This window comes from Acipenser ruthenus, chromosome 1, assembly GCF_902713425.1.
Source record: "Acipenser ruthenus chromosome 1, fAciRut3.2 maternal haplotype, whole genome shotgun sequence".
Classification (NCBI taxonomy): Eukaryota; Metazoa; Chordata; class Actinopteri; order Acipenseriformes; family Acipenseridae; genus Acipenser; species Acipenser ruthenus.
This window is the reverse complement of record NC_081189.1, coordinates 57,827,976-57,841,745: the sequence shown is the minus strand read 5'-3', so window position 1 is coordinate 57,841,745 and position 13,770 is coordinate 57,827,976. Positions and strand designations below refer to the sequence as shown.

At 36.9% G+C, this 13,770-nt stretch overlaps 1 protein-coding gene across 3 annotated transcripts in view; it reads right to left on the bottom strand.

Annotated features, from left to right (window-relative positions):
• The window catches only part of LOC117421267 (tyrosine-protein kinase JAK2-like), a 101,306-nt gene that overhangs the window by 22,802 nt on the left and 64,734 nt on the right, over positions 1 to 13,770 (bottom strand). For all 3 annotated transcript variants that reach the window (XM_034035431.3, XM_034035430.3, XM_034035432.3), the window contains exons 8-14: positions 13,393 to 13,550; positions 11,307 to 11,418; positions 10,302 to 10,488; positions 9,437 to 9,561; positions 4,471 to 4,605; positions 1,862 to 1,949; positions 274 to 401 (exon numbers count right to left, since the gene is read on the bottom strand). In XM_034035431.3, the coding sequence (XP_033891322.3) occupies positions 274 to 401; positions 1,862 to 1,949; positions 4,471 to 4,605; positions 9,437 to 9,561; positions 10,302 to 10,488; positions 11,307 to 11,418; positions 13,393 to 13,550 (933 nt within the window). The remainder of the gene's footprint in view (positions 1 to 273; positions 402 to 1,861; positions 1,950 to 4,470; positions 4,606 to 9,436; positions 9,562 to 10,301; positions 10,489 to 11,306; positions 11,419 to 13,392; positions 13,551 to 13,770) is intronic.

Below are 13,770 nucleotides of genomic sequence, written 5' to 3'. Positions count from 1 at the left end.
TTTGGTGTTACAAATGTCTTAACACATTGTGAGCAAAACTTCCATGATAAAACAGGAGTGGAGTACAACATTTAAACTTATGCTTTGCCCTCAAAACAGAAATTACAAAATCGTTATTACAGCAGCACTAAAGGTTGACTAAATTAAGTATATTTGCCTTTGCACTGTCCTTTAAAATACACCACTGGCTTAACATGTAACATGCTTTTTACATGACACCCTTATTCTCTTTTCCATTCAAACCTGGTTAAGACAAGCTATACGTTTACTTACCAAGAAATGCATAGCCCAAGCTAGCTGCTTTGCCACCTCCAGTTTCCACATGATATTCACACAGCTCTTGTTCTTTTTTAGGTATGTGTCCAGAGACCCAAACTTCACATATTCCTGAACCATAATATCTAAAGAGAAGTTTTAAAAAGCTGATGATATCTACTGTAAATACATTTATTTTGAAGGATTCCAAAAATGATACTGCCAAGCACAACTTAACAATAAAAGGCTATTTCAATCAACACTACTGTTGGAACTGAGAGTATAATACAGGTACCTACATAGCACACAGGACCCAACAACAGCAAGTAACAATAACGTTATCCAAGTCACAGGGTGTTCTGTACCATTTTAAGACTGGGTAATAAAACATGTATATTAGGTAGGGACAATGAAGTTTGTAACTGTGCACCTCGAGGCAAGTTACTTGACCTCTGTGTGTGCCTCACCCCCCTACAATAAAAGAGCGAGATTTTGTGTCCAGGTTGGGATATCCTATGGGAGTTAATGGAATTCCCTCAAAAGGGCAGCCTTGGCTGGTTTGATCAATACATGGAGTTCAGTAAATTAAAGTGAAGTCAAGTGTGTGATCTGATTTTTACAAGGAACACTGCTTCAGGATGTTATCATTTAAAAAAAAAAAAAAAAAAAAAAAAAAAAAAAAAACAGGTGCCATCCTTATCTATATAGTTTTGTAGTTTATATTGGGTTCTTTAAGACGACCAAGATAATGAAATGGCAAATATGTTTTAATCCTGGTAAACTGGCTTATGAAATTCAATGAAATTAAATATATACAGTAGTAGCAAGTGACAGCAAGTGGTGGGAATTCATAGGTGTCGTGCCCTATACGACTTAAAATGAATACAGTCTGTACACATATTGGAAGGTTGTTGTTTGTACTGAAAAAAAAAGTGTTTCTTGTAAAAATGTGATTAGTTTAAAAATGACCCCACCCTCTCTTCATTCAGGCCTGGGCCAGCTGTGAAAACTGTGTACTAAAAGTTTACTGGGGGACAAGTTTAGACCACTAAACTGCTTTCACTTTTTGAACTGAGCAGGACTTGAAAAGGTCTCCAGAGGTGAAAGACATGAGTGCTGAGTGGTTTCAGGAATCATGTTGCAGTATAAAATTAATGTATGAAGTCAAAAATGATTTCTTATTGATCACTGAAATAACGAACACATTCCACATACAGTATATTCATAGGAATTCAGAAATTAATTATACTTCAATTCTTAAGTAACTACATTCAAACTTCCCTCCCTCTGCAGTAAAGGCTTAAAGAATAGTTAACAATTTTACAGCCAGTTAGTCATTTTACAGCCAGCCTGCGCAGTAGTCTAATGCGAACACAATTGGTCTCCCCATTGGGCTGTATCATTTTATACTGCCCCTTGCAATAAGCGTTTATGTCATCACATTGTAAAATATATTCCTGAATGGAATTAGCCTTTTGAATAAATCACTGGTCAGAAAGCCACAATTCTACTGATGTGTTATTGGGGGTGCGGGGTGAGGTGGAAGGAAGATTATTAATTGAAATCACTGGCTCTGATGAAGCATGACTTGCTGGGATGCACTTACTCTCTTCTCCACACACACAGACCCCATAGTTCAATACCAGGTGCTTGTAGGAGAGCTGGCTCATCATGCTAGCGGCTTCAAAGAAGGACTGCGGAGGAGAGAAGAAAGATATCAGGGTCACTGCACTTTAACTCTTCACTTCCTACATCAACGCCACCTGATACCAGCCCCTGATAAATCAATCTGCACGTCAGATTACTTCACAAGGCATTATAAGTCATGCTGTCACTGTCAGTTGATCAAACCACTGTTGTTGATTCTCTAACTTGACACAGTATAAATGCAGGATCTATAGAATCAGTGTGTTTGAAAGGTGAGTGAGAGCTCTCCCTCACAGCTCTTGAGCACACATCAATCCTGATCTGAACATCACTTGGCATTTAGTCCCGAGACACTGGGTCAGCTGCTACTGAGTGCCATTTAATGAGATGTCATACTGCCTCCATCTCTTGTGCAACAAGGCACAACGACTTAATGTCTATGCTAAAAAGCCTGAGAGATGCAGTGTAGAGATGGGAAGGAGGCATTTTTTTGTCTTTAGGGACTCGGGCCCAATGTATCTTTTATATCTATGTGTTGGGCTGATGGATTCTCTGAATCACATACACTAACCAAGGCCTGGGGGATTTTGGTATCTACACCTTGGCCTTTAAACAACAATGAATCTGGTAGCTAGCCCACAACGAGTAATATATTATGAAAATGAGTTAGCTATTGATTAACTCATCCAATTCTGGATTGAGTATATGCAATAAAATACAATATTAAACCTGTAAAAGAGCCTGCTATTTAAAAAGACTTTAAACATTTCTGTGACGTCACCCTTTGATCTTTTGACTGATTAATTATACGAATCTTCTAACTAAAAGTGGCTGTGTGGCTTTGAAGAGAAGGGGAGTGCGAGGCACATATACATTGTTGATTAACAAATCCAGTTTGTGCTACGAATCCACAGAAACCTGTAGATTCTTCAACAAAACCACTTAAAAAAAATATTTTCTTAATTACAAATTAATTTCCACATAACCAGTCCCCCTCCCCCATTACTAATTTGAATTTCACATATCTTCTGGACAGGTTCAGGAACAACAGCAATTTGATCATTACTCAGTAAACCTCCATCAATTACACAGATGTTAGATTTTAAGTCAGCTTCTTTCTTGGCTTTAACAATTGTTCAAACAAGTTTACAGCCCACATCTTGAAAACCGATCACTGACAATGATAATTAGGTCTTCATCTGTTTTAGGTTTGGCAAAACGATCAATAATGTCAATTCCCAGTTCACACTCCTTTGTTTTTTGCATTTTTATTTTTCCAGTGCTACTTTAATGTTCCAATGTCTAAAACATAGTCCTCACTACGATATTCACTTACAACAGACACTTTTGTCTCTAAATGGGATTTCAAACTAGAAATCTCAGAGGAACTCATGACAACATTCCCACAATATGTGAGGCAAACAGTCTAACTGTCTGAACTATGCGTAATAAGAGCAAAAACCAAATCCAATTAACAAATTAATAATCAACTGAATCTCATTATCAAACAAGTATCAATTAAAAATAAATGTTTTAAGTGGTATAAACAACTCAAAGTGTTGAATCAGTAAGAAAATAGTCCACAGTTAATTCTTTTTTTGATTCAACATTGTTTATCCCTATAACAGGGAGAGAAATAATCTGAGCCGCAAGTCTCCCTCCCAACCAGAAGGGGCGCTGTGTAAGGCTGGTGGTACACGTTCCCATAGACGGGTTGACTCGATGGTAGGTGGGAACTGGAAGTCGGCCATTTTGGAAAAAGCGCGTAACTGCAAGATTACTAAAAAAGTCCATTGTGATCAGCTGCGGGGCAGGCAGTGATCGGATAGACCGTGGCGCCGGGCTGATCACAGGGAGTTTAGCAGTACAAAGGGGACGCAGCTACGTGAGTACGGCCCCTTACACTGAAACGTGATTAACAAGCCGGAGTGCTCTTTGTTTTTGTTCGTGTTTTTGCAGAGGAGTAGGAGCCAGGGAGCTAGCACTACCACCCCGAGCACCAACCGCACAGCACAGCACAGCACAGCACCACACTGGAAAGCACTGTGCCGTGCACCACATGGATTATAATAGTTATTGTGATTATTATTTTGGGGCTACAATCCTGCTGGTAGAGGGGTGGGTTTATTATTTTTTTAAATAAATACGGATTGTTTTTTAACACTGAACTGTTGTCTGTACATTTTACTTTCACCCATGCCACTCACCTCCTGCCAATCCCTTACAGGTATTCTGGCAAGTGTGATATACAGTAGCACCACTGATTTTCTTTTGTGTAGTAAAATGTGTCTACTTTTCCAAGAATACAATTTGACTTATTTTAACTAAATGTATGTTTAACTGCCTTCTTAATGTGTGGTTACTTGTGTTACCTATCACAATATTACTAATTGTTAAGGTGAAAGAAAAACAAAACAAAAAGATAATCAAAGTACAATAACACACATTCAAAGATAGAAAATAACTCATTACACATGAAGGTCCAGTAGGTGACCATGGCCTACATTCATGGCATGATGAAAATGTTTACTCCTATGTGATGTGTGAGAAGGATACTTCTTTACTCACCTCAGAGTAATTCCTGTGTGCTTTATCCAGAACCTTCATAACAACCTCCGTCTCATGCATCTCACCATAGTCTCCTAGCTCTTTCCTTATTCCTCTAAAAATCTTTGTAAAGGTTCCTTGACCAAGGCTTTCATGCTGAAATATTAAAATAAATAAATAAATAAATAAAAATATTACTATGTAGGTTGGAAAACAACGTTTAACCAGGGAAATAAGGGAATTTTCTCTTGAAAATTGGAAGTAGGCAGAGTGGCACCTAGCTCATGCAGCAGGTTCATTTACTCCGATTAGCGATCACAAGTAAAGTTAGGTGGTATTGATCTGGCTTCAGTGGTGTAGTCCATGTCACAAAATCATTACACACATTTTTAAAACACTGTTCCTTATCTGTTTGCAGTGCCACATTTCATGATCAATTTTAATATTATGGTTGTCATTTCTATCAGAGGAATCCCTGTGTGGAAGTTTTAATGATAATCACAATAATGTAAACATAAAAGACCTAAGCAAGTTAACAGAAAACTAGCACAGAGCTCACTTGTTTGAACATTCCTAAGGAAATTAGCATGGGTTAAGTCCTGGCTTCCACTGAACATGCGTTTACTCTATTAACCTTAACAAAAGCATATTTACTGTAATTTAAACAGGTGCTCATGAATCAATGTCAACATTTAAACGAGGCAGGACAACACTTTTAGAAAGAGAATACCCAAAATACCTAAATATCCACTCTCATAATGTAATTTAATTTGATCTAAACAAATGTTAATTTGGTTTTTCAAATCTAAACTTTAAAGCCTGTTCCATATGCGTAAGCTGGTTCAAAATTATTCAACTTTTCACACAGGCTTAACCCAATTCTACATAAAAAAAAAAAAAGATATTCCACCATTGCAGTATTCTCAAAAATATATAATTTACTAAGTTTTGATAATTATATATATTATTCTTACGGAGTTCTGTTTTTTAAGTCTCTACATGATATTGCCCCTCGCCAATAATGGGATTTATATCTGTTCAGATTATAATAACAGAATTACCAGGGCAGCTGTTAAAGGTAACTCTGCACGGAGGCAAGACGATGTACAAAATTTGCACAAACTGCATTTTCACTTAAAGGTGAAACTTTTTGGAATTCTTCACCAGATGACATTAAAGGTAATGAATTTAAAGACTTTATTTATAAACAAAAAAAGTATGGTTAAAACAAAAACAAATATGTGATCACTATTTGCCAATATACTATTTTATTGGATTGGCACTTTAGTACGTTATTAACTGTGGTATATTAGTAGATGTTGGCAATTGTTGTACTGCGTTTATTAAAATCAGGGGTGGTGGAGGGTAAAGGCTGGTTCACACTGGGCATACGATTCACACAAACGCAACGAACGGACACAGGCTGTAGTTCACACTGAGCGATCTTCTCCCTGCATTAATTCATTCTGATTGGTCAATGAGACAATCGTGTGATGTGACCTTGTTTATATATATATATATATATATATATATATATATATATATACACATATACATATACATATATACAGAGTATATATGTGAATGGAAATACTTTCATTACCAAACACACACAAGATGGATAGCAAATAACACGTGGGATTTTTTTTTTTTTTTTTTAAATGGGACAGCCTTTTACCTTCCTGGTGTTTTCTAATGACGAAGACATTTTTTATAAAGGAAAATTGTAAAGATTTATTTAAAAAAAAATCTTTCAAATCTTAAACAACAAATCATTTACAATAATTAAAAACAAGAACAGTTAAACAACAAAACAACTACTGTTCAAATTCGGCTTCAAACATTAACTGACTAATTTTAATTTTTAATAGCGCCTTTTCACGACTCTCTAGCCTACGGGGTGCGATGGCCATGCTCCTGCCGTACAATTCATCCTCATCGTTCTCTACGGACGCTGCTGTGGCCACAGCCGACATGGCATTGCAAATTTCCCTCTCATACCCGCTGGGACCTGCCCTGACCTTTCTGGTAAAAACAGGGGTTTGTGGGACTGGTGAAGGCAATGGAGATGGAATGCACACTACTGAAGTGGAGGGTATATTTGTAGGGGACAGATTACTGGAAGTCTTCGGGGTCAAAACCGTCTTCACATAAACTGCTTAGCAGTCTGATGGGGTCATTTACTTCCGGGAAAAGTTGGGGATGTTTCCAAAGGTTCTGTCATAAGATAAAATGGAGGTAAGTGACCAAATAATTTACAAGCTTAAAATTAACTATCTTCTACATGGGTAACTTTTGTTTGTTTTATTTATTTTATTTACAGGATAGATCTCTCCAGTTCTGTATAGTTTTTCAGGTGCAAATACTGCCATACAATTCTAAAAGTTGCTATAAGCTGTGCCACTGTGCGCTTAGCGTGTTGCATTGAACATAAATAAACCTGTTTAAAGAGCAATGTCCGTCTGCACCTGAAACAATGTGCTATATGGATAGTTCTTGTTGATATGAAAGCTGTAGGAAGGGAGTAATAATTTGGTGTAATATTTTTTTTTTGTTGAGTAGTGGTTTGGGCTCTGGACTCTTGACCGGAGGGTTGTGGGTTCAATCCCAGGTGGGAGACACTGATGCTGTACCCTTGAGCAAGGTACTTTACCTAGATTGCTCCAGTAAAAACCCAGCTGTATAAATGGGTAACTGTATGTAAAAATAATGTGATATCTTGTAACAATTGTAAGTCGCCCTGGATAAGGGCGTCTGCTAAGAAATAATAATAAAAATAATAACCTTTTTACGATTACTACCTTCCTTCCTTTTGTGTCTAATATGGGTAGATAAAAAGCCCAGGGTTTTGAAAAAAGCCCACTTCTCCTTCCTGCTCATCTCGGAGCCACGTTTTTTCCCCCTGAATAGCCTTTTTCTCACTGGAAAACTTGTCTCTCAAACTTCTCCATCTCGTCGTACATTCTGCGACTAAAACATGGTTGGATTAGACTATGGCACAGGCTTCTATACTAGCGTTGTTCACACATTCGCTGTTACAGATTTTCTTCTAAAATAAATAAAATACAATTGAAAGTTAAACTGCAGTAAGTCACAGTGCGCTGTGATTATTTTATCGATGCTCTGTATGAGTCAGTCATTCTTCATTAATTATACGGCTTTTGTGGACATTTACAGTTTTCAGAACAGCGAATATGTGGATATAGAGGCCACATTGTGATCAGTGACAATATAAAACATATATGGCCTCATTTGTATATAACTTGCTTCCTACAATTTACAAATATTTAATTTCCTCCCCTTGTTAGTTTTTCATTCTGTTATTTACAGCCTGCTGTGCTGATGCTTGATTCAGTTGAAGATGAAAAAATAATTATTTTTTAATGTTGTCTTTATAATCTGGCCATCCCATATCATACAGCCCTAGACAGCCACGTACTTGCTCGATTAGCATTTCGTCATTCATTATCTATTATTATTCAATTATTATTTTTAAATTAAAGTCATTACGCCGTTTGAACTTGAACTCAAACGTTATTGGTTGAATGCGAGTGACGTCACAAATTTAGCGCAGAGAAGTTGAGATCTGGCAACTGGTCCGTTTACGATTTGAATGCAAGGTGATGCGTTCGTAGTGTTCGTATGAATTGTATGTCCAGTGTGAACCAGCCTTTACTATTATTATTATTATTATTATTATTATTATTATTATTATTATTATTATTATTGTACTATAAATTTTGGCTGTTTTTTTTCTGTTATTATTATATGTATTTGTTTAGAGGGAATAATTGCATTATGTTTGAGGAGATAACGTAAAGTTATTTATTCTGTTAATTACAAATTGCTCCCTTCTGTAATGTTACTTTATTTGTATTTTCTTTTTCCATTTTTGTGTTTGTTTATTTTCTTCCTTTCTATACACCTGCTCAGGGACTGCCAATGAAAACTGGCTCATAGCTAAATCTGGGTGCAATAAAATACAATAGACAAAATAGGGCAGGGTCAAGTGGATTTTTTTCAGGAATAACAGCGATACTATCATAGCGTGCTACCTCTATTTTGTTGTAAACATAGCAATCGTCATATGAGGATGTTAGAATCATTACTTTTTGCAATATTGGTGAAACTCAAAGTAATATGAGGCGCCAATAATATTGCATTAGAAGGTTACTTGGCATTTCATAATGTTCAAGAATTGGCATTTATGAATTTAGAATTGCCACTGCTTCCTCATATTATTCAGGTGTTCTCTAATAAAGCTTATATAATAACCTAATAAAACATTAGGTTATTATCATAAACCTGGTTCCCTGGAATAGAAATGTAACCATTACTGCATGGGTATTTACCTCTTAAAGACCCAAAACCTGAATAAGATACATCAAAGCTGCTTCAAAATCCTGCAACGCAGTCATTGCCCGCACCCGAGGACATAAAAAGACTGTGCGCACAGATATCAACGTCACTTTTCGTTCAAGCCTGTTGCAATCATGGACGCAGCAACCCTGAAGGTTAATGGTTACATTTCTATTTCAGAGAACCAGGGCTATGATAATAACCTAACATTCCCTTGCAAGTACAAAATGTAATTATTGCAGAATAACTGGAATGCTACAAGTCTAAACCAAGAGAAGCTAGGGATAAAAAATTGGGAGAAACTCATTTTTGTAAGGTTTGACTGAGAAGCCGTCCTTAACACTCTAGTTCCAAAGCCAGGGTTTTCAGGATCCACAACATTTAGTCTGTAGAACCTAGTAAAGGTATGGGGAGTAGCCCACACCGCTGCATTACAAATTAAGCAGGCTTTTGCAATGGAGATATCCCAGGGCGTCAGCTTCAACAACATTACTGGGGAGTTGGTCCCAGACTCTCACAATTCTCTGTGTAAAAAAGTGCCTCCTATTTTTTGTTCTGAATGCCCCCGGTAATAGTCACATTTTTATACTAGAAAAGAAATCAATTTCAAACTGTTGAGTGTGCATACAAATTCCAGGTCTTCTTTCTTGATCTTGTGAAACACCATCTGGCTGATATTATGTCTCTGCGGCACTGGAGACATGGGCATTTCGGAGCCTTTATTGCTTCGAAAGACCACCAGATTTGATTTGTCTAAAAGGGACAAGGAGAGAAGCGAGAAAATGGGTGCAAAGTTAATTATAATGCCTAATCATGTATAGGATTTAGTTCTGACAGCTGGATTTCTATAATCAACCAGTACATTTTATTGCCTGTACCTGACAGACTTTGTCCAGCAACAATTTGCAGACAGGGTTAAAGAGCTGGTTGAGCAAACAGTAAACTGTGCTTTCAAAGCACCTAGTTGTGGACCCGGTCTTCAGAGATACTACATCTGACTTGCAACACCTGCATCCAGCTGCACAGCAAAATCAATGCAAAACAGCTCAGAATACTGCACCAACTCTATTGAGTCATGTTTGGAATGTTGTCTCAAAGGGAAAATAGCTCTTTTATATCTGAACAAACAGTAGGACTGGCAGAGAATGTCATGCAAGATTTTTTACAACAGATTTTACAGGGCCCAATTCAAAAGTTACAATTATGCCCCATTTTTACCGGGTGAGATAATGTCATCCAACTGGTGCTCAAACCTGTAGGTCTTTAAGTCATTGCCTGCATTTAGTGACTGCTGAATGGTTTATGGATTATTTTACTTAATAAATGGCATATTTTGTAAGAATAATTTAAGCAGGTTTTAAATGTAAAGCATTAAACTACAAGAATGTCTAAAAAAACATAATATAACAATGTTTCTTTCAGAATAAGCAATTGTCAATGGCATTCATTTTCAATCAACTTTGAATACAAAATGTTTTAAACTTGACCCTGACCTTTGGCCTTGGGCGGACAGCACTTGAGAAACTGGAAGATAAAGCCATCAGAACGGACCGTTTCCTTCTGATAGAAGTTAAGCAGCTCCTTGAGGCTTCCAAAGGTCTTCTTGGCACCATTCAGATTGTACTCGCCGGTCTCAGTCTTCGTGATCAAGCAGTGCTTGTACTCGGTCCCACTGTCATGCTAAGAAACACAGAAAGGAACCATCAGCCACTGTAATGACTACTGTATTAGTTTATTCTAGTTCAAGCAGAACTGCAACAAAGTTTTTGTAAATGATATTAAACCCCCCATATACAGTGAATAGTAGAAAGAACACTGCAGTGCGGAGTAGTGGTTAGGGCTCTGGACTCTTGACCAGAGGGTCGTGGGTTCAATCCCAGGTGGGGGACATTGCTGCTGTACCCTTGAGCAAGGTATTTTACTTAGATTGCTCCAATAAAAACCCAACTGTTTAAATGGGTAATTGTATGTAAAAAAATAATACATTATCTGTATAACGTGAAATAATGTATAATGTGATATTTTGTAACAATTGTAAGTCGCCCTGGATAAGGGCGTCTGCTAAGAAATAAATAAATAAATAATAATAATAATAATAATAATAATAATAATAATAATAATAATAATAATAATAATAATAATAATATTTTAACTTAATATCTAAAATGGCCTTTTTTTCAATTCCTGTATACAATATTACCTGTGTGAAGAATTTATTAAAACAAGAATTTTCATTTATTCCAGCCCATAAACAATGCATGTCAGTATTAAATATTAACATCAATGTGTATTTAGTTACAGTGAACAAAATTAAATGTATAATTCTGTTGAATCTGTTTAAGCTTTCCATCAAGGATGGCATCACGTATAATTGTCTATAGGGTATTTCTAAAAGGATATGTTGCCTGCCTTTTCCTGAATCTGTGGTGCTGTCCTATCCAGATTGCTACAAACTAGAAATGAGAATATTTCTGAGTGAATTATTGTAGTATACTGACCCCTACTGCAAAGGAGAGGAAGTACTTGTTAAAATCCTTTGGGCTGCACCGGAGAATGTAAAGTCCTTTCTGGTTGCCAGCTCTTCTCAATTGGTTGGTGGCATGCTCCATCCTGTGGTGAGAAAGAGACAGTGCAGTTGGCATGCTGTTTAACCACAGAACCCCCCGCCCCCCAATTAGAAAATACAGTATAAGGAAGCTTCAAACAAAATACAGTTGTAGAAACACAAACAGTAACATGAAACAGTTGATCTTCAAATCTTACATCCACAATATGTACATTTCAACACGAAAGCATGAAGTATGCAGACAGGTTCCTTTATAAACCGGTATTCCCAGAATCTGATTGAAATGTCACTTACATACTTACCTATAAACATACTAACAGGAATTTCCCCATCCAGATTTTATCATTGCAATAACTAAAGAATGTCCAAACAAAGTTTCAACACAATTGTATAAGCAGTTCTCTAGCTATGTACAGGCTTCCTCACAATGTCTTTGTCACCCAAGCAGGGACAGAGGTACAGTAGACTGCTAATCCAAACTAGTTGGGACCAGAACCTGTTCAGATTCGTGATTTGTTTGGAATACTAATCACATTCTTTGACGTTTTGTACACTCATTATACAATTATGATATTAAAGTTCAGTTTCGATTGCTATCAGCATGCATTTCATTACTGTTGCATGGTCAAGATTATAGACTGATTTGGACTGCCAGGCTTCGGAATAGAGAGTCTACTGTAGTACAAAAAAAATGGGAGAACCGGTCTTATTACTTTGTAACTATCTGTGTAGCTTTGTCCTCCAATGCAATTGTGTATTATGCAATGGAAAGGATCATCCTATTCATTTCAATGGGCTATGGGGTCCGTGACAAATCGAACAGGTAGCACCCTAGCACCCTAGCACCCACCGATTGACACTATACACAAACCAAAAAAAATACTGTAATAAATAACTGAAAGAAATTAATGGAAAGGTCAATGTCTCTGCTTCGCATATACAAAGTTACAGGAAGGTCACTTTTTGATTGCTGTGAAAAAATCAAACGTTACCTTACTGCTGAAAACCCAGAACACAGGTTCAAGTCAACGTTGACCAGTAAGGAGACACTACGTCTACACATATCCATCTCCATTTACTAGAACCCGCTTCAATCATCTTCCCTCTCTACCAGTGCATCACAGAAAACAAAAGATACTACCTTCCTGTCATTTTTTCCCCCAGATATTTATATACCAGATATGGCCCGTGTGATGTCATGACGGTGGCGATATATTAGGATGTCACTACAGATTTCTTTTAACCTAAGTCTTTAATTTCAAATGACCTCATTGGCCATTGTATAATCCCAATATGGCACTTTAGGGGTGTGTGTCTACATGGCGATATCCCACATCAACACACCCTGTCGAGCTATATTGCTTAAACAGATCACAGCTCTGCATGATTATTGTAGGATGGTTGAGTGTTGTTGGTTCTTTAAGTTATGTTCATATGTTTTTATATAAGTACAAAGGTTATTACCTTATATTACCATGATGAAAATACCATCTCTACATGCATTTTCTGTAAAGTGTTATCAGTATAACAAAAACACCAGTTTGTAAAAAAAACTTTTTAAAAATCATTAGTCACATTCAATATCCTCCCAGTGCTAAAAATGTAATGCGGAAAGTGAGGTATGATGGAATAAAAGTTAATGCAAATGTAACAAATATGTCTAAAATGACATTAGCCATTTAGCTTTCGCTTGTTTTACCCCAATCATGGCAGAAACGCAATTATGATGGTAAAAAGAACTGAAAGTATACAAAATGGTTTTAAATGAGTGACCAAAAAAAAAAAATGTTTATACTGTACCACGCATATTTAACCATTTACTCATTATGATATTTCATGTACTATTCTATTGTCACTGCTTCAAGCTGGCCATTGAAAAATAAAAAAATATATACGCTTTGGAATACCAAAACGCGTACACGTATGCATTGGTTGTAAATGGAAAGCATGTGATGTGCCACTCCACTTGTATGACTGCTTGCTCGTTAAAATAATATTCATATATTTGAGGCACTTACAGAATGGGGCCGTGGCAGTAGCTCTGGATCGCCTCCAGTAATCGGGGTGGTGCCACCTCTTTACAGAGGTAGTGATGTGCATCTGCTGTTAGGCGGTAATACCCATCGATCAGCGACACGAAGGACAGCGCTTCTTGTAGCGAGGAAAATTCCACCTCCTGTGTACAGATAACGAAAAGTAGAGAGAAAAAGAATGAACTGCTGTATGCAAACCAAGACTGCAGATTAGACCAACCCTGGTTTCTGGTTAGCAGCTTAGACTGCACAATGTGCCCATCTACAGAGTTGGGCACGTTACTAAAAAAAAAGTTACTTATTATTGGTACTCATTTCTTCAGAAAAAAGTAATCTAATGTCCTTACTTATTGCTTAATAGAA